This window comes from Eublepharis macularius, chromosome 1 (genome assembly GCF_028583425.1).
Source record: "Eublepharis macularius isolate TG4126 chromosome 1, MPM_Emac_v1.0, whole genome shotgun sequence".
NCBI classification, from domain to species: domain Eukaryota; kingdom Metazoa; phylum Chordata; class Lepidosauria; order Squamata; family Eublepharidae; genus Eublepharis; species Eublepharis macularius.
In genome coordinates this window covers 14,764,102-14,782,285 of record NC_072790.1, presented here as the reverse complement: position 1 = coordinate 14,782,285, position 18,184 = coordinate 14,764,102, and the positions used below count along the sequence as shown (strand labels likewise).

At 42.6% G+C, this 18,184-nt stretch overlaps 1 protein-coding gene across 2 annotated transcripts; it reads right to left on the bottom strand.

Moving 5' to 3' along the window:
• Window positions 1-252: 252 nt before the first annotated feature.
• On the bottom strand, window positions 253-18,164 carry DNAAF10 (dynein axonemal assembly factor 10). Of its 2 annotated transcripts, XM_054997594.1 has the most exons (8): window positions 17,890-18,163; window positions 14,982-15,082; window positions 12,735-12,865; window positions 6,960-7,061; window positions 4,800-4,915; window positions 4,138-4,272; window positions 2,184-2,281; window positions 253-942 (listed from the first exon to the last, which is right to left on the bottom strand). In XM_054997594.1, exons 1-8 carry the CDS (start codon window positions 18,082-18,084, stop codon window positions 735-737), a joined length of 1,086 nt encoding a protein of 361 aa, XP_054853569.1. In that variant the 5' UTR covers window positions 18,085-18,163; the 3' UTR covers window positions 253-734. The 2 variants fall into 2 exon arrangements, with proteins under 2 accessions (XP_054853569.1, XP_054853578.1); XM_054997603.1 differs by lacking the exon at window positions 253-942 and having other exon boundaries at window positions 2,183-2,281; window positions 17,890-18,164.
• Between the last annotated feature and the right edge of the window lie 20 nt (window positions 18,165-18,184).

Sequence of the window (18,184 nt, the reverse complement as noted above, 5' to 3'; positions counted from 1 at the left end):
TTACAATATTATTTTCCGCCTGTTTAATATCATGACGAATACCAATGCTTTGTTTTAGATTTCTCTAACCCTTGTCCTATTACATTGCTTATTAGGTGTCTCATCCTACTGCCTGCATTGACTTACACTGCGTAATCCTCCTTGAATCTCTGTGAGAAAGGCAAACTAAAAATATTAAATATATATAAATAAATGTTATTCCTTTATGCACATTTAAAAGCAATTTTAAGTGGTGAAGAAAAAAACCATCAGTACAAATATTAAACTTTTATTCTGTTAAACATAATTATTCAGATTTTGAATACAGAAATAAGTACAAGCCAAATATACAAACGTACTAACAAAAGCAATGCATCGAAGCGCAAAAACTGGCTACTCCTGAGGGCTGTCTTCCTCACAACATTACTGGACAATCTTGTGGAACAGAAACTTAAAAATGCATACAAAAACTTAACAAGGGACAATGAACATGAAAATACTGTGAATGTAAGGTACTTCACGAGCTCTGAACTCAAGAGCATCAAACCTGGTAAGCAGGTTTTCACATGCTAAATCTGGAGGCACGTTTGACAGAAAGTAAGTGTTCATTTTTAAGAGATTTTTAAAAATCTGAACCCTGGGCAACTTTTCCCGCATGTCCTTTCTATGGCAGCAGAAATGCATTGATCTTTTTGAAAAACAACTTGCTCAGAGATGCCCACGGAAGCTTTCTTTTGCTAGAAAACCTTCTGCAGTCAAACCTTGTTCAATTTCGTGACGATGAGTACCCTCACAGTCTGGTCAAAAGCACTGCAAATGCAGAGCCCCCTCTTGTCTGGGCTCCAATCAATGCTAGAAATAGGCTGCGTAGACAATGTCACGTTCTGCAAAAGGCTGACTGAGCCTGCTACCCCCATCTCTCTTCCTTCTGAATCCTTCTTCGAGCGCTGTCCAGGATACTCACTGGAAATAAGAGCAAGCCCACTTTAGGAACATATACCGCGGACCCTTTTTATTGAGACGCCAGAGCCTCTTCTTTTGTCTTCGTCTCATCTTAGACCAGAATGGCTGTGCGGCTCTTACGTTTGGCAATCAGGTCCTTAACAGTCCTGTCTTAAGCAGAGTTACACCCTTCTAATCCCACAAATTTCTATGAACTTACAAGCGTGGCACTGTAAATAACAGCTTTACTGGAGCAGAGTATTGCTAGAATAAGGAGGCTAAGCCATGCAACTGACCAACCTCCAGAAAGGGAGAACTGAGCCCCCACACAATGCCCCCCCCCAAAACCTCCAGCCCTAATTAGGACCAGGCAGCTGGAACAGAGGAGGGAAAGGCTACGCTTAGGCTACTGGGCTTCTGCAGCAAGACAGAAAAAGGGCAGGGAGACAAAGCCGTTTTACATCAATCAGTTCTTCATGCAAAGCACTCAGAAATTTTACATGCTTTATTAAATTAATAAAATCAGGATGTTTCATCCTGATGTCAGGATGTCTCGCTTTTGTGTGCCAAACAGAAGTACTGTTAGTTTGTCCACACAGGAACAACCTGCTACAAATGACCACTACAGTGCAAGTATAAGAGGGAGGCAAGCTATTATCAGACACACCGATAAGGTATTAAGTGCTTAATATTCACCAGAGAACCTACATACAATATATGTTATAGTGGTGGGTGATGCCCTCAAGTCATAGCCGACTTACGGCAACCCCTGGTGGGGGTTTTGTGGCAAGAGATTAACAGGCAGCTTGCCACTGCCTACCTCTGCAACTCTGGTCTGACAAGATTGGGCTTGCCAGGGCTATCCAGGTCATACATTATAGTACTAACATTTTACACATTCCGAAGGCATTAAATTACATTTCTAGCATTCAGCCAGCAACCAGTTTTGGCCAGTGGCCCATTCTTCAGGATGCGAACAGGGTAGGCAAGCACCTAAAAAGTTCGCACCAGCAACCTGCATCAATTGAAGCAGAATTAAATGCTACAGCTGCTTAGAGCCTTCGCAGTTCTAATGAGACATTCATTTCTGGGAGGGATGAATCCTGCAATGGCAGAACTGCGTACAGAAGAAAATACCATTTTTAAACATGTACCTTACAAGCTCCACTGCGCCGTACGCAGAACTTGTGCAGGGTCTGGATCAGCCAGGAAAGGGCGATTTTTACTCTCCCTCCTAGCCAGACATGAAAATAAATACTTACTATTTCCAGAGATGAAGGTTTCCGGCTCCTCCGCTCGTCACAAAAATGTCCCTGTTCTGTGGAAGGTGCCGAACTTGCCACATGGTGGATTTGTGTGCCTGTCAAACAGCAAAGTTGTGTAAATGAATTCATCAATAAAGGGGAAGGGGTCCAATTATAGGCCCAAGTATATTGAGGAGGCCTGCAGCCCCACGAGCTTTTTGTAGGACTGCCTCCATGCTGTCAGGCAAGTGGAGATTGAGCTACGTGAGCAGCTGCCATACTTAAGGTCCTGTATTTACACAGCATTGGGAAAGGGACTGCACGTAATCTAACCCTAAACAGCACCATCCAATCTGTGGTGGCTCCGCCTAAAGTGGGAGGGGTGCTCACCTCCGTGGACTTGTCCACAGATAGCAGAGAAGTTGAAAGTTACGTGTTTCATTTCATGTTCTCTGGCACACAGTGCTTGGGCTTTGGCCAACACCCTAAAGGGAACACCACAACTATGTAGCCATTACCAAGAACACATCTCCGCATGACTCCAACATTTTACTTGGTGTACTGACAGCAGCATCTCAAGTACTTTGTGGGTCAAACCAAGATTCCAACCAGATATTCGGAAAAATCAGTCCAAGGACTTAAGAGCCCAGGGGACTGCTTATTATGAACACTTGCACCACAGTTGAGAGCCAGTTTGGTGTAGTGGTTAAGAGTGTGGGACTCTTGAGAACCAGGTTTGATTCCCCACTCTTCCACTTGAGGCCAGCAGGGGGACTTGGGGTCAGTCACAGCTCTCTCAGGGCTCTCTCAGCCCTACCCACCTCACAGGGTGATTGTCATGAGGATAATAATATACTTTGTAAACTGCTCTGAGTGGATGTTAAGTCATTCTGGGGGCAGTATATAAATCTAATATTATTATTATTCGAGTTACACACAACACAATCAATAATAAATAAAGATCACATGTTATCATGCAGAGCTGATACAAGTTTCCACCAGAAATGCAAGTATCAACCAGATATCGGTGAAATATGTACGCTGTTCCAAGTAAGGCTGTCTTTTGCAGTTCTGTAGGTGTTATGTCAGAAAGCTGCAGTTTTTCCATGTAAGTTGCAAAATTTTTCAAAATATTTCCCAGTGCCCTGATAACAATGGGGACTACTGATGTATTCTTCATTCGGGTGGTTTCTATTGCCAGATCTCTATATTTAATCATTTTTATAACAACAACTTCATTCGATTTATATACCGCCCTTCAGGACAACTGAATGCCCACTCAGAGCGGTTTACAAAGTATGTCATTATTACCCCACAACAATCACCCTGTGAGGTGGGTGGGGCTGAGAGAGCTCCAGAGAACTGTGACTCGCCGCCCAAGGTCACCCAGCTGGCTTCAAGGGGAGGAGTGGGGAATCAAACCCTGCTCTCCAGATTAGAGTCCCGTGCTCTTAACCACTACACCAAACTTTTCTTGTTCTTTTTCTTTGACTCTGGCATCCCCCGGAATTACAAGGTCTATTATTCAAACTTTTCAATTTTCCACAACTGTTATGTCTGGTGTATTGTATTCAAGGTGCCAATCAGTTTGAATTCTGAAATCCCACAGGATCTTGACTTGATCATTTTCTAGCACCTTTTCCACCTGATGTTCCCATGAATTCTTTGATACTGGCAGATTATACTTTTTACTCAATGACCAATGAATCAGCTTTGCAATCCTGTCATGTCTGGCTTTGAGGTCCGTCTATGCAATTTTGCTGCATTCAGAGATAAGGTGGGACACAGTTTCATCTTTTTCCTGGCAAGAGACATCATTTTGGATTTTCACTGATTTTCTGAATTTTGGCTTTCGTAACATTCGTTTGCAATGCTTGTTCGTCGTTGCTGTTGTTATTAATACCTAATAGTGTGTCTGCAGTAAAAGTGGATTTTCTCCCTTCATAATGATACTTTATATTTTATACTGTACCTTCTCTGAAAGAGAAGCAAAACCTTTAGTTGGATGCTGAGTTCTCATGTCAAAAACATGAAATTTTCCTTCCAGGGACGTAGCTACCAATTTGTTCATATTTATATCCTTCCTATCAAATTCAACACTGCATACCTAGAAACACAAAGCAAGAACGAGATTTCAGTTGAATGCTTTATACCTGCAGAGCAATCCTACATTAACACTTAGAGCTAAGCTCAGACATCTCTAGAAATTGCTGAGGGAAGGAGGCTGCTGTCACTAGCAAATGGGGCTATGAAATTGGGGTTCTGTTAAGGTTATGAACATGTCATGACATCTTCAATATCGTTTCAAAAACGTGAAGTACAAAGATATTTTGAAACTCAGTAGCTGCTCTGAGCTTTCTCCATAGACAGTTCATTACAACAAATGAAGTTTTTACAGCAGCACATTCTCTCTCTCTCTCTCTCTCTCTCCCCCCCACCACTATCTCGCCACTTATGAAAAACTGACAGCCCAATCCCCATCCCAAAGCCAGGCCAAACATCATCAACTAGGCTACTTCAGAAAAGCAGCAAAAACAGAACATGCTGCACAAATATCCCATTGAGCTTTAATTTCAGGCTAGAGGTATCTACATCTATCAAAAAGTTCAAACTGCATCTCTGTGAAATATTTACCCCATTCTTTATGTTGGTCTCCCATCGCAGAGCCATGTTCTTAAGGTCAAACAACTTAATGTCCCCATTGTCATAGCCAGCACAAACAACACGCTCTTCTTGATTATAAGCATTACCTGATTAGAAGAAAAGGATCACCGTTTAGATAAAGAATCACTAAACATTTCTACAGCAAATCCATCTTCGTGCAAGGGAAGGGAGCCAGTCTGGTATAGTGGTTAAGAGCAGCAGGACTCTAATCTGGAGAGCCGGGTTTGATTCCCCACTCCTCCACTTGAAGCCAGCTGGGTGACCTTGGGTCAGTCACAGCTCTCTCAGACCCACCCACCTCACAGGGTGATTGTTGGGAAGATAATAATAACATACTTTGTAAAGCGCTGAAGGACGGTATATAAATCGATTGTTGTTACTGTCAGGACTTGCCATGGGTGCTGCTGGGCAGGGCGCCAGCATGCCTGGCCCTGACTTCAAAGGGGTGTCAGGGATACTGCAGGACCCTGCTCTGTGGAAGGAGGGGCGGTATACCTCACCCAGACTCCATCTCAGTCCACTCGCTAGCCTGCTCAACCTGCTTCCGTCACCCCCCCTTGATCTCCCCCATCATCAACTTTCCTCCTTGCCTTACACTCTCTCGCTCCGCTCCACTCCATCACTCCTACACAACTCACCACGCCCTGTGGATGAACTTCCCTTTTATCCCTTTACCAATTCCCTGCTCCACCTGTCAGCCACACACACACACCCTCTGTACTCTAGCCACAGCCTCAGCTGACTCAAGCAGCGGCACCTGGGGTAGCTCATCTGGCTGCTTCGGATGGCGACAGCTGTGTGCTCTGGGCTGGCTGCCAAGCGCTCTCTACTAAGGGCCTCAGGCAGCCCCACCTATGGCTGCTTTGCTTTCAGCCCCACCTGGTCCTGGCTGATTCCTTCTAGCCTGTCTGCAGGCTGGGGCATGGCTGGGGGGCTGCCCTTCCTTGCTGACTGCCTTGCTGCTAGCTGGCTGTCCCTGGGCTTTCTCTCCCTGGTCTGATCCCCTCCTGTCTGCCCCCATTCTCTCTGCCTGGGCTATTAGCCTCCCACCGAAGGGTGGGGCTAGCTGACTTCCAGCTGCCCCGTCTAACCCTCTGCGGCTTGGGTGCCCCTTTTCCTCTCTCTGTTGCTGGCAGGTCCTGGATCTGGGTGTCCCTTGGGGCAGCTGGGTTGCTGTCTCCTGGCCACCTCCTGTCCTCTACTCCTGGCGAGTCCGGGGGCGGAGCCTCAGACCCCGGACAGTTACTATTATTATTATTAATATGATTCAGGTATTCCCCATTCCCTGCATATCTGCTCTTACCAAATGGGGATAGCTGAGACAGTCAAACATGTGCTACTATATTGTTCATACTATAAGAACATTTGACAAATATATATTACCCCAATTCTATCCAAATACCATCAGATCTGATAAATTTTATATTTCCTTCCACAATGCTGATCATTTTAATGAAACCACTTTCAAGGTGGCAAAATGTTGTGTCCAGCACTGAAAATAGGAAGGAGCTGGTAATTTTAAAATCATTTTATCACTTTTAATGAGGCTATGAATTTCCCACAGCATGAATTTACTCCTTTTACGCATACTTGACTTGTTCATTATGTTCTGATCGAAGATCACAACAAATTAACTGACAGACTGACTGGCTGGCACTAACACTGTTCTAAGACTGCATTCGTGTTTGAAATTAGTTCTGGAAAGAAGATGTATGAACAAGTTCCTTAGACCCAAGAAAAGACGAGGACGTTTAACCACAGCAAAAAGGTAGCACTTGAAAGATACAGTACCTCCTGCCATCATCTTAGATTTAGCCGTGAAGTTTAATGCCACCTTCTATGAAGAGAATGTCAAGTGCTACCTCTGCAAGAGGCAGCAGCCAAGAAAAAAGGAAACCACTGGAGGCTAGTTTTCCTGAACAAGAAATTCACTGACTGTATTTATTTGCAGACAGAAACCTTAAATCCCCTCATGTGTTTTGACTAACCTATAATTCCTATCAGGGGCAACTGAACAAGGTCTCTAGAAATCCAATGTCATTCTCAAAGACAAAACTGATGAGAATACAACAAAATCCATGATTAAGATATCTGTCTGCCATTCAGGATTAACTAACCTGTGGAACTTACCAAACGCTACAGTCCAGCAGTCTCTCTTGCTCTCCCCTTGAGCTGGCTCCATATTGGCAACTGGAAAGTCTTTTTGTCTTGGGTCCCACACCTTCACAGTGCCTGCAAGAATTGATATTTCATTACTCTGGTACTGACAAAAACAGCATGTGGCATTTAATTTTCAGCCCTCCGCTTACTTTTAACAAAACGTGCTTTATGTCTCCTTTAACCATTCCTTAGTATACTGTAAAAACTGAACAGAAGAAATGGCTTGCTTTCAAAATTCAGTGAAACTAGTCTGTTCCCCCTTACCCGAAGAAATGATGTCAGCAGCAAAGCTAAATAAAATGGAAATCAGTTAAAATACTACATTCCAGGACCTGAAGAGGCAGAATTACTATTAATGTATATATACTGTACAGAATTGTTTGCAACTAGCTTGCTTGACGGTGTTGTTCTTACATCCGCACATATGTAGGTATCAGTTTGCTGCAGTTCCCTTAACGACTTATGCAAAAACCCCGTTCCATGTGGAACTCAAAATAGAACATACAGCATATGTAGATCTGATTGCAGTATACTTGTAACCGTATCAAATGGCAGCTGAGGAACTTGAATGGAAAAAAGACTGACCAATACTGCTATTACCAAGTACAAAATGGCTATAAAAAATCCATAGAGTGGCAGCGATCAGCAAATACAGGGAAGGAATTTTTTTAAGATGGCATTTGGGGATACAGATTGTCTTCTTTCAGCTTTTAAAAACACTCCCTGCTGAATTCTAAAGCGCTACTTAAATTTTAAGCATGTTTAGAATCAAGGAGCCTGGTCCTCGTTTAATATGCCTGGACAACGGCAAGAGATCCAGAAACCAATATACAGGGAAAGCTTATTTGGGTTTATAAACTTATATATCAGCAAGCTTTAATGAAAGCTCAACATGACCAAGTCTCCAAATATACCTGGAACAGTTAACCCGCTCTGTTTTCCAACATCTGGGTGGAATCCAAAGCTAGTAAAAACAAGAAATGTTACACCCCAGATTGAAGGGGCCATATTAGAAAAGCTAGCTCTTCTTAAACCAACGGTCACTCATCTATGTACTAGTTCATGTAGCAAAACGAGTCATGAAATCATAAGAGGCACAGAAACATCTTCCAGATAAATCCTTGATGTCCTTTTAATTGTTGTGTCCTAAGATTTCTTCTCTTGCAGTTAAAGCAGAATGCCGCCGTGAAATTCATTCCCCCCTCCCGCCCCTCACTGAAAAACCTCCACCCCTCAGCCCCCTTCCCTTGCAGGGCAAAAAGCACCGGCAGATCAGCAGCAGTCCCAACTTTCTCACTGCAACAGATCCAAGCTGCACATAGGCCTACTGCTGATGCATTTTATGAGCTGCTTTGCTTGCAGAATGATTTACAGGCTGCCGTCCCAAGAAGCTTTCCCCACTGCTTTTAGCCTTCTGGAAATTCAGACTTCTTTCCTCCAGATGATTTTAAAGTTATTTTCTTTAATTTTTTTATCTCTATGTTCCAGTGTTTTAGCAGTAATGACAAACTGCTGATTTTAACGTTTCTGAACCACTGTCTTTTTACTCCCAGTTTGCTACTGCTTTATGACTATGTTGTCATTATCAATTCACCTGGGATAGATTCTACTCATATTCTATCACTGAGCAAATATTATTTATTATTTAAAATATTTATACACCGCAAGTGTGAAGCCTTCTTCCAAATTAAGCGGCTCTTCTGTTGGATGAAGCTGGAGGTTACTTGGAGATGACTGGATCCACCCCAACAATACTGTTCACATTGCTCCTATCTGCTTTCATTGTATTGTTGTGTGCTGCACTGCATTTTAAGCATGATAAAAATGTTCTCAATTAAAAGAAAATAAATCAACATCTGGACTCACTGCCAGCATCGGGCCACACATTTGTTACTCGATATGAAACAGATCCTTCTTTTCCCCTTCTCCTTCTCATTTCTATATTTCCCAGCTCTTCTCCTCTTGTCCTTCCATCGCACACACGCCTCTCCCCTCCCCTCTCTGCAAATGACAATGCTGACCTGTCCAAAATCTTGGGGAAACATCTGACAGACAACTTGGGGGATCCGGTGTGGGGCCCAGAATGTTCTCAGGAGATACTGGGGCCCTCCCCCAAGTCTTCCTGCTTGGTAGTGCCAAGGAAATGGAAGGGAGAAACAAATACACAGCCCTTTGTCATTGCCCCTGATGTCAGAATTGGCTGAGCACTCGGCCAAGTCCCAGTCCTTCAAAGAGCAGCAGTCTTGAGAGAGCTCAGTAAAAGCACCAGGCCCCCGGGGGGGGGGAGAGACTAATGCCTGCATGATGCACAGCAGCAGCATAAGGAGAGTGTCGATCCAGGAGTTAGCCATGCTAGTCTGTAGTTGCAAAATAGTAAAGAGTCCAGTAGCACCTTTAAGACTAACCAACTGTATTGAGGCATAAGTTTTCGAGAACTACAGCTCTCTTCATCAGATGCATCATCAGCTTTAGAGAACCACAGCTCTCTTCGTCAGTTGAATCATCAGCTTTAGAGAACCACAGCTCTCTTCGTCAGATGCATCATCAGCTTTAGAGAACCACAGCTCTTCGTCAGTTGCATCATCAGCTTTAGAGAACCACAGCTCTCTTCGTCAGATGCATCATCAGCTTTAGAGAACCACAGCTCTCTTCATCAGATGCATCGTCGGCTTTTGAGAATCACAACTCTCTTCATCAGATGCATCGTCAGCTTTTGAGAATCACAACTCTCTTCATCAGATGCATCATCAGCTTTCTCAATGCATCTGACGAAGAGATCTGTGGTTCTCGAAAGCTTATGCTACAAATAAGTTGCTAGTCTTAAAGGTGCCATTGGACTCTTTACTATAAGGAGAGTGAGCATATGTACCTTATCCTGCCCAATGAGCCCCATGCACACACTCAGCATCTGCACAAAGGAATCCAAGCTTTGAAAAAGACAGCGCCTGGATCTCAATATCCGAATGCTACTGGCATTTCTATGCAGGGATGTAAAATTGCCATATGGGAAAAAACACTGAGATTTGGGTAGAAATCGAAATATATGCAATACTTACTTTATTAATTAGCTTAAATTTATTTTATTGCTTTGACAAACCAAAAGGCATCATGTATAACCCGGTGAGCATGCACAATTGTATGTTTTGGCATAAGTATGAAATTTTTAAAACTATCAATGCCTTAGTTTTCCATGAGCAAAACTGCAAATACACAGAACATTAAAGAGAGGGGGGGAAAGTAAACTGCTGCACCCTATGCTTCCTTAATACATGTATCTTATTTTTGGCCATCTAAGGGATGGAGAAAAAAAACCTGAAAAGAGAAAACAGAAATTCTGTAGTGAAGAAAAGAAAGTTTGTCATTTGGGCAGACACAGTCCCATGCTGTCATAAACAGGGCTATCGGCATAAGTGGATACAGAAACTATTCAATAGTGGACTGTCATCCTACACATTATAGCATGTTAACTGCAGACAAAATCTAAACATATATATGTTATAGACATCTACAGTACATCCAGGAATTACTTTTGTCTAATGCAGTACATTGTTTTACATAAAAAATCTTCACACTACACATTCTGAAGGAGTCAAAGCTGGACTCCAAAAGCATTTTTTCAATTTCAAACAAGAAAATATTTCACAGGAGCTTTTTCAGTGTTCCCCCTCTTCGGAAAAAACTCATCAAAGAAAACAAGAAAAAGTCCTCTGGGAAAAAAGCAAGGACCACCCTTTTTTCTGGGCCTTCATAGCTCTAATCCTATATACACTTCCCAGAAAGAATGCACTACCGAACTTAGAGAAACTTAATTCTGAGTAAATACGAGTACAGATTAGAGCCTGTCTCTGCCAGTAAGGATTAACAACTGGTCATATTCACTCAGATCCTACCCACCCCACATCTCTTGCTGGTTGCAAACCAGCTTGCACATAACTATACGTTATAGTTTGCCAACAGACAGAAAAAGGAGAGAACTGCAACACGTGCCAGAAGCCGGACGTAGGGTTGCAATTGCTGGAGAAAAAAGATGTCCTGTTGCTTTAATTGAGGATATGTTGCGGTAATATAAATTGAAGCACGTTACACAAAGCAATACAAAGTAATACACTTGTATTCTGGGTGAACTTCTGCATTTTGCATGAACTGTCTGTGGTTTTTTCAGGCTGTTGTGTAACAAAAACAGGTGTGCTTTCATTTTTGACAACCAATTAAAAATAGTGCATACTATCTAGATCAATGTCGGTAGAATGGACCAATGGTGATCTACGTACTAACTTAACACTTTCTGTCATTTCTCACAGATTTATAGTTTTGTTTTGCAAGTTGGATATAACTTCACTTTTGGGCTAATGAGGATGTTATACAATAGAAAATATGAATATTTAATTAAGCATTAAACCAATCATAGTTTATGTTATCACACGAAAAATATCTTAGATATTTGCATAAGATACCTATAAAACATGCAGATTCAGATAGTATGTTAGAGTTCTGATTGGAAGAAATCTCATGAGAATCTAGGTGAGAATCTTACCATTGCTATGAGAATCTTAATGCATTTCATAGAAACTTTGATTGTTTTCAGCTTAGAGTTAATTAGGAAATGTTAGCAAACCTAATTCTTATTGCTTTTGCTTTCTATTTTGGTAGGATTTATATTAATGATTATATATGTTTTGATAACTTGCTTCTTTAAAGACTAGAGTGTAATTTCAATATAAAGAAATACTCTAGGTTTCTATGTGCCTTGAGGAGAAAAGAAGAACCCTATAAATAATGTACTGATAAGCAGAACTTGTTCAAAGAGCAGTCCTGTTTGGCAGATCTTAACTAATTGCTGAGAGCTATCCAAGAGTAAAGATAAATCTTTCTTCTAGGATAGCGTGAGCTTTGGTAAAGACATGGGTAAAAGAATCCGTTATAAGCTTAATGAGATGTTATTTATCAGTTGAAGCTCCAGCTGTTCTTTTCCAGATATTAAGCTTTTATTAAAGACAGGATATTTCTCTCTAGACCTGTTGGTAGCTTTAGCTGGGATCCTTGAGTCTGAAGCTTATACATATTACACCAAACCTGGTTTGGTGTTACTTTTGGTGTAGTGGTTAAGAGTGTGGAATTCTACTCTGGAGAGCCGGGTTTGATTCCCCACTCCTCCACTTGAAGCCGGCTGGGTAACCTTAGGTCAGTCACAGCTTCTAGGAGCTCTCTTAGCCCCACCCACCTCACAGGGTGATTATTGTTGTGGGGATAATAACAACATACTTTGTAAACCGCTGAGTGGGCATTAAGTTTCCTGAAGGGCGGTATATAAATAGAATGTTGTTGTTGTTATTATTATTCTGAGCTGTACCCATTTGTAAGTAATCTGGTTCACTTTCAATTACTTAGGGACCAGTTTGCAAGACATCGCTGTATTTCAGCGAGGGCATTGTTTGTGTAAGAAAAACCTACTCTTGGCCCTGTGCAGAATCCTAATGTATAACAAATGGGCACTGATTTCCTACCACCAGAGGAACGTTCAAACCATCCAGTTCTGTCTCTGGCATTCCTAGACTGGTAGAGAAAGAATTCAAGCATGGAACGTGTCACCGTATGATGGCAGGCCAAAATCCTTTAACATTCAGAAGACAGGGCAAAATCCCTTATGCTAAACTGAAGATGGAAGAGGCCATTAGCAAGACTCATACTGTTCTATTTCTGTTCCCCCCTGCCCAAACCAGTAATGCTGCAATGGGGCCAACTTACCATCACGACTTCCCGTCACAATTTCTGGTGCTCCCTCCCCAATTCCTAAGCCACCAACACCGTCAATACTATTTATGATTTCTTGATGTCCCTTCACAGAGTACACTGGGAGTTCTGGAGCTTCCAAATTCCTAAAGAGGAAAAAAGGGACAGCTCTTCTTTTCAAAGTTTCAATTCACACTCAAGCACCTCCCAGGAAAGTCAAATTTTTTGGTAGATGCCCTCTCCCGCCTCCCGCAACATGAGTCAGAGGGAGGAGACTATAGACACTATTTTTACACCAGCCCAGCTGGGAGGAGCCTGTGAACACCGTTCAACCCTGTCTGACCTTTGACTGGAGAAAGTCAAAGCAGAACTAGAAATGGAGGGGGAAGAGATTTGTTCCTGCTCTTGTCTCTATGATCCTCTGAACAGCACCAGGGCCTCTCTCCTTAGTCTGGGAGGAGGCTCCTGCCCAGATGCCACGGCCTTGAAAATCCCAAACATAAATTCTACTGTTTTCCTGCTTAGATATTTTTCCTCTGAGCTTAGCTGATCGTTAGACTGGGGGGGGGGGTAAGAAGGATATTAGAATTTGCCCGCGCTCTGGAAACTTATATATGTTTGATGCTTGCATGTGAATGTCATTCCTGGCAAAGATGGAGTAAGCTTTTGAGATTAGCAGCTTTTCAATAAAGTTCTTTCACGGTCTACAGTGAAGTCTTTTGAGAGTTGCTTGGCAGATCCTTACACCTACGGCTTCAAGCTTTCATCATTTACATTCTTGTCCACAATTATGCAAATAAAAATGTTCTCAACACAAATCTTAGGATCTGGGGGACTCTTGGACATAAAGAATTTTTAAAAATTGCACAAAAGTTTCTATAGAACTAGGTGTGCAATGTGACCTTGTAACAAATATTTCTTTGTAAGCTGTTTTAGGGCGGTCTTTGTTTTTATTTACAATTTTCTTTACCTTATCTTGAGATACTATGTTCATTTCTATTTCACATTGTAATTCAAATTCCAGAAACACTCATCTTTCTGTTTATCATTGATAGAAGGACAACCAATATTAGATGTCTGTTAAAAAAACCCAAACTCTTAGCATGTCAGATACGCCTCCAGCATATCTGTCATGTGTTATGGATTTCTTGCTGCAGGGTTTAGTGTACCTCTGAGAAAATGCAGAGGGAAACCTGTTTTGCTGAATGGTTGCTAGTTGCTTATCTTGCAGGTGTTTTGCTTACGATTTCCTGGCAGGCCTGAGAATGCGGCCTTGAAGTTCCAGCAGAGACAGCACCAGGCTCCTAAGAGACTGAGCAGAGCTCATCCTTTCCCTCCTCCCCTCTTCCCAGGCTCTGCATGCCAAAATCCTAACAGACTTTCTTTCCCAGGGGGGGGCGGGGACTTTGACCTATAATTAACATTGCTTTGCTACCTTGAGCCACTTCAGCCAATGCTCCTGTCATAGCATCTTGTTATTGGTATTCTTCTTTAATAAAACCAACTTTAACTCATTCACTCCCGTGATGCAGTGAGTCCTGAGCCTCGCTATCTGTACTATGGCAGACGAAGCAGATAAGGGATCTCATATCTTTGTAACTGGTGCTATAAAACAGAAGCCTGTTTAAAAGGAACAGATAGATGTGCTTCTTTGTGAAGCAAGCACCGCACAGATGGTATGTAAACAGTTTTTTGCTATTTAAAAATATTTTTAAGAATTAAAGGGATCAAATGGAATCCCTTTACCAAAGATCTTTCCTTGACTATATTCTGCATCTGAAGAAGAGGTTTTATAAAAAACTTTCTGAAACAATGGCCAGGATCCACAGAGCTGCTTTAATCACATTCAAGGGCTTGGGCATGCGCAGTGAAAATCTGTGTACTTTTTCTCTTTGAACATTTAGCTACTGTGACTTACTACACTTTACTTTGGAAAGCTCCTCAGTCCCAAAAGTTGTCTTGTGGCATTGGGAACAGAGGGCTGCTGTCTAAAAGAAACATGCCTGATGTCCCCCTGGACATGCAGAATTAGTTTCTGGGATCCCAGCCAGCGTCTTCTAATATAAACTGCCAGAAATCCATACAAGACTGACATAATTAACCTAAAACAGAACCTTTGTTCTGGCCAAAATCCCAAAGACCCTAAATTAAGGAGTTTAAATTAATTGACCATCTTGATTACATACTGATGTTGAATTATCTGAAAAACAAGTATTAAAAAAATCTTTGTACAGTATTAGTGAACAAATCTAATATTCTTACCATATGTTTAAATTTCCTCCAAAGTCTCCTGTAGCTAGATATCTTTGTTGCAGAGAGGAAGCGCCAAAAGTTCCACATTTAATAGGCTTTGACTTTTCAATCTTGAAAGGAAAAAAGTTCTTTTTTAAAAAAAGCTAGGCCAAATAATACATTTGTAGTCCTTAAAATATGTATCTAACATTGCCAGGCTTTTGAGAAATTCAAATCTAATAACCCATAACAGCAATATTTACAAGAAAAGAAGCAACTGCAATGATTCTTGGATTTGTAAAATCATCTGTCTAGAAGTGAACACGAAAGCAGTTTTGATTTTAATAAACTGATTTTACTTCACTCAGATTACCAACGATATGTATAGCCTGACAGCTCTTTAAAATTCAATAGGGAGGAATGTTTGATCCTTCTCTGAGAGTTCTACCAGCCAGAACAGAAAGAAAATCATTGCTGTGCTTCCCAAAAGTCACCCCTTCTGAACCTGTTAGCATCTTTAAGAGAGATGAGTCTCTATTGAGAATGACTCATATTCAGTTTTGTAACAAGTCCCAGGTCCAATTTAAATAAATCAAGTTAAACCAATGCAAGTTTACCAACGATCACATAGAACACTTGTCCAGAAATTCTAATATGTTACTAAAATGGGCTGTGATGCAAACGTGTAACTGCTGATAAAAAACCATTATGCTCTAACCAGACTTTTTGTCTTGTATTTTATCTCCCATCTTTCTTTCTGCCTCATTAATGTTTTACATAGCAAATATCATAGCAAGTATCAGGCCTAGTGCTTTTTATATTCCAGAAAGGTTTGGGTAGGACTGCTTAACAAAAACCAAATATATTTAGACTGGTGCTGCCAACTGATGCTCATCACTAGAAAGCTATTCGAAAACACATAGATGATTTCATGACCATTGCTACAGAAAAGAAGACAAATTTTCCATTAATAAGATCCAGGGACTGGTTTACTGGGCATGTCAAGTAAACCTATTTGACAGGAATGGCTTCCACTCAATTCTTCTTAACACTATACAAGACCAATATGTTGTGTTCTCCTGCATTGCTATAGCTACAGCAACCAACATTCAGCAGAAAGCAACGGCAGCGTCTACACAGGCAAAAATAATGGCCATCACCATGGCAACCAACATGGCATTCCATATGGTTATTCACTTCTAAACACCACTCGACTTAGGAACCGTGCACTGCCAAACATAACACAGCAAGAATGCATTTGTGGCAACACAAGCGGTTCTGTTTCTCACTGTTTTATTCCACTCTTAGGTGCAGATTTGGATTACCTATAAATATTTCACTGGGTTTAAATAATGAGAATAAGAAGTGAAAGATGCAAATCAAATTATGTTCTCATTTTTAGGCCCAAGCTAAACATTTATTATACAAACACATGCACAGTGCTTTTTTTAAGGTGCCAGTGCTTATGTATAAGGTTTCATCAATTCCCCCTATCAGCACTTGGAGGCCTCCCCTCCCCCCCGGTGCTGGTATACATATAAAAGCCACATACACACATGCACACGTTTGGGTGTATCCATACTCTGTCTCCCCCTATTATTTTTTCCTAGCTGAAAAAATATAAATTCATACAGCTTTTAACAGAGAGTATCTGTTTAGCTTCCATCTCCAAGGAGATGATGCTAAAGCTCACAGTTGCAAAGATGGATCGAGTCACAGCATAGCCATATCTTGGCTGTTGTCTCTGCAAAGGAACATGTTCGGTACACAGGAATACAGCAGTACCGCCACTGTACCGCCTGTGATGCATGCAAAGCCCAGACACAACTCAATAAACAGACTCTGTAAGCTCGTTTTAAAATCGGGGTTATCCGTCAATAGTCAATGGCTAGTGTTACTTAGCAGATAGAGCACTAGACTAAAATTGGAAAGGTTCAGCATCAAACCCCTCATCACCCATTAAGGCCTCTGGGTGACTCTGGACCAGTTACTCTGTGGCAACCTTACTCTACCTCACAGGGCTGTTATGAGGGCAATGAAGGGAAGAACCACACACAGCACCCTGAACGACTGGGATGGAAGAACTGGAGCTCCTTGGAGTCACTCACCTGGTGACTTTGTGCCAGCCTGTCAGTCTAATCAAGGCTGTAGTGGGAAGGTCATGCATTGCTCTCAGCTCTGTGGAATCAAGCTCCCTCTCCCAATCTCATCTATTTCCCAGAGTTGTGGTGAGAATAAAATAGAAGCGGGGAGAAGCACAGAGCACCTTGGAGAGCAGTTTCCTCCGTGTCTACCGGCCAGGGTGGACCCTCCATGTTCATAGCATCAGGTAGGAAACTGTGTAGGTCAGCAGTAGAACAGCAGGATTTGAGATGGGTAGCACTTTAGTGACTGACAAGATTTCCAGGGTATGAGCGTTTGAAAATCAAAGCTCTCTTCATCAGATACAAGTAGGAAAAGATCGCTGAGACCTTATATCCCAGTCAGAAGGTGGGAGGGCTCAGGGATCTCCATTTTTAGTTGTATGTGATGAAGGGAGCTTTGACTCTCACAAGCTTATACCATGAAAACTTTGTTGGTCTCGGAGGTGCCCCTGGACTCAAATGCTCCATGTTCAGAGGCAGTCATCGACGTTGTGTGCTTGCTCGCAGCTTCCTCTAGGAAACGCAAAATTGTGGGAAAGAAAAACTGCTGGAAGAGAGGGACCAGGGGCCTGACCCAGCGTGGCTGCTCCAAAGAAAGACAAGGATTTTTTTTATTATTTGCTTCATTGATACCCTTTTCCCCCTTCACAACAACAGCCCTTTGAGGTAGTCCAGCCGGAGAGGGAGCGACGGCGCGGGGCCGTCCAGACCCCAACCCATCTCTCTAGCCACCGCTCCACACTGCCTGGCCCCTTCCCGGCCGGAGTCCGGGGTCCGCGGCGTCCCGCACTCACTTCGCGGAGGAGGCTGAGGCGGCCGCCCTGCAGCTCGTACAGCTGGACGACGCCGGTGCCGCGCGGGAAGCTGCCCAGGCAGAGGAGGCGGGCGCTGCAGGGCACCCACTTGCAGTCGAAGACGGTATAGTTCAGGGCCTGCTGTGTGTGGGCGATGATCTGCGGCTTCTCCAGCAGACCCCCCGCGGCCGACATGACGGACCCGCGGCCGCCCCTCACCGCTTTCTTCGGCCGGCCGCTCCGCGCATGCGCGGCCAACCGAAATCGCCTCGAGCCCTTCCATCGGCCACTGCGC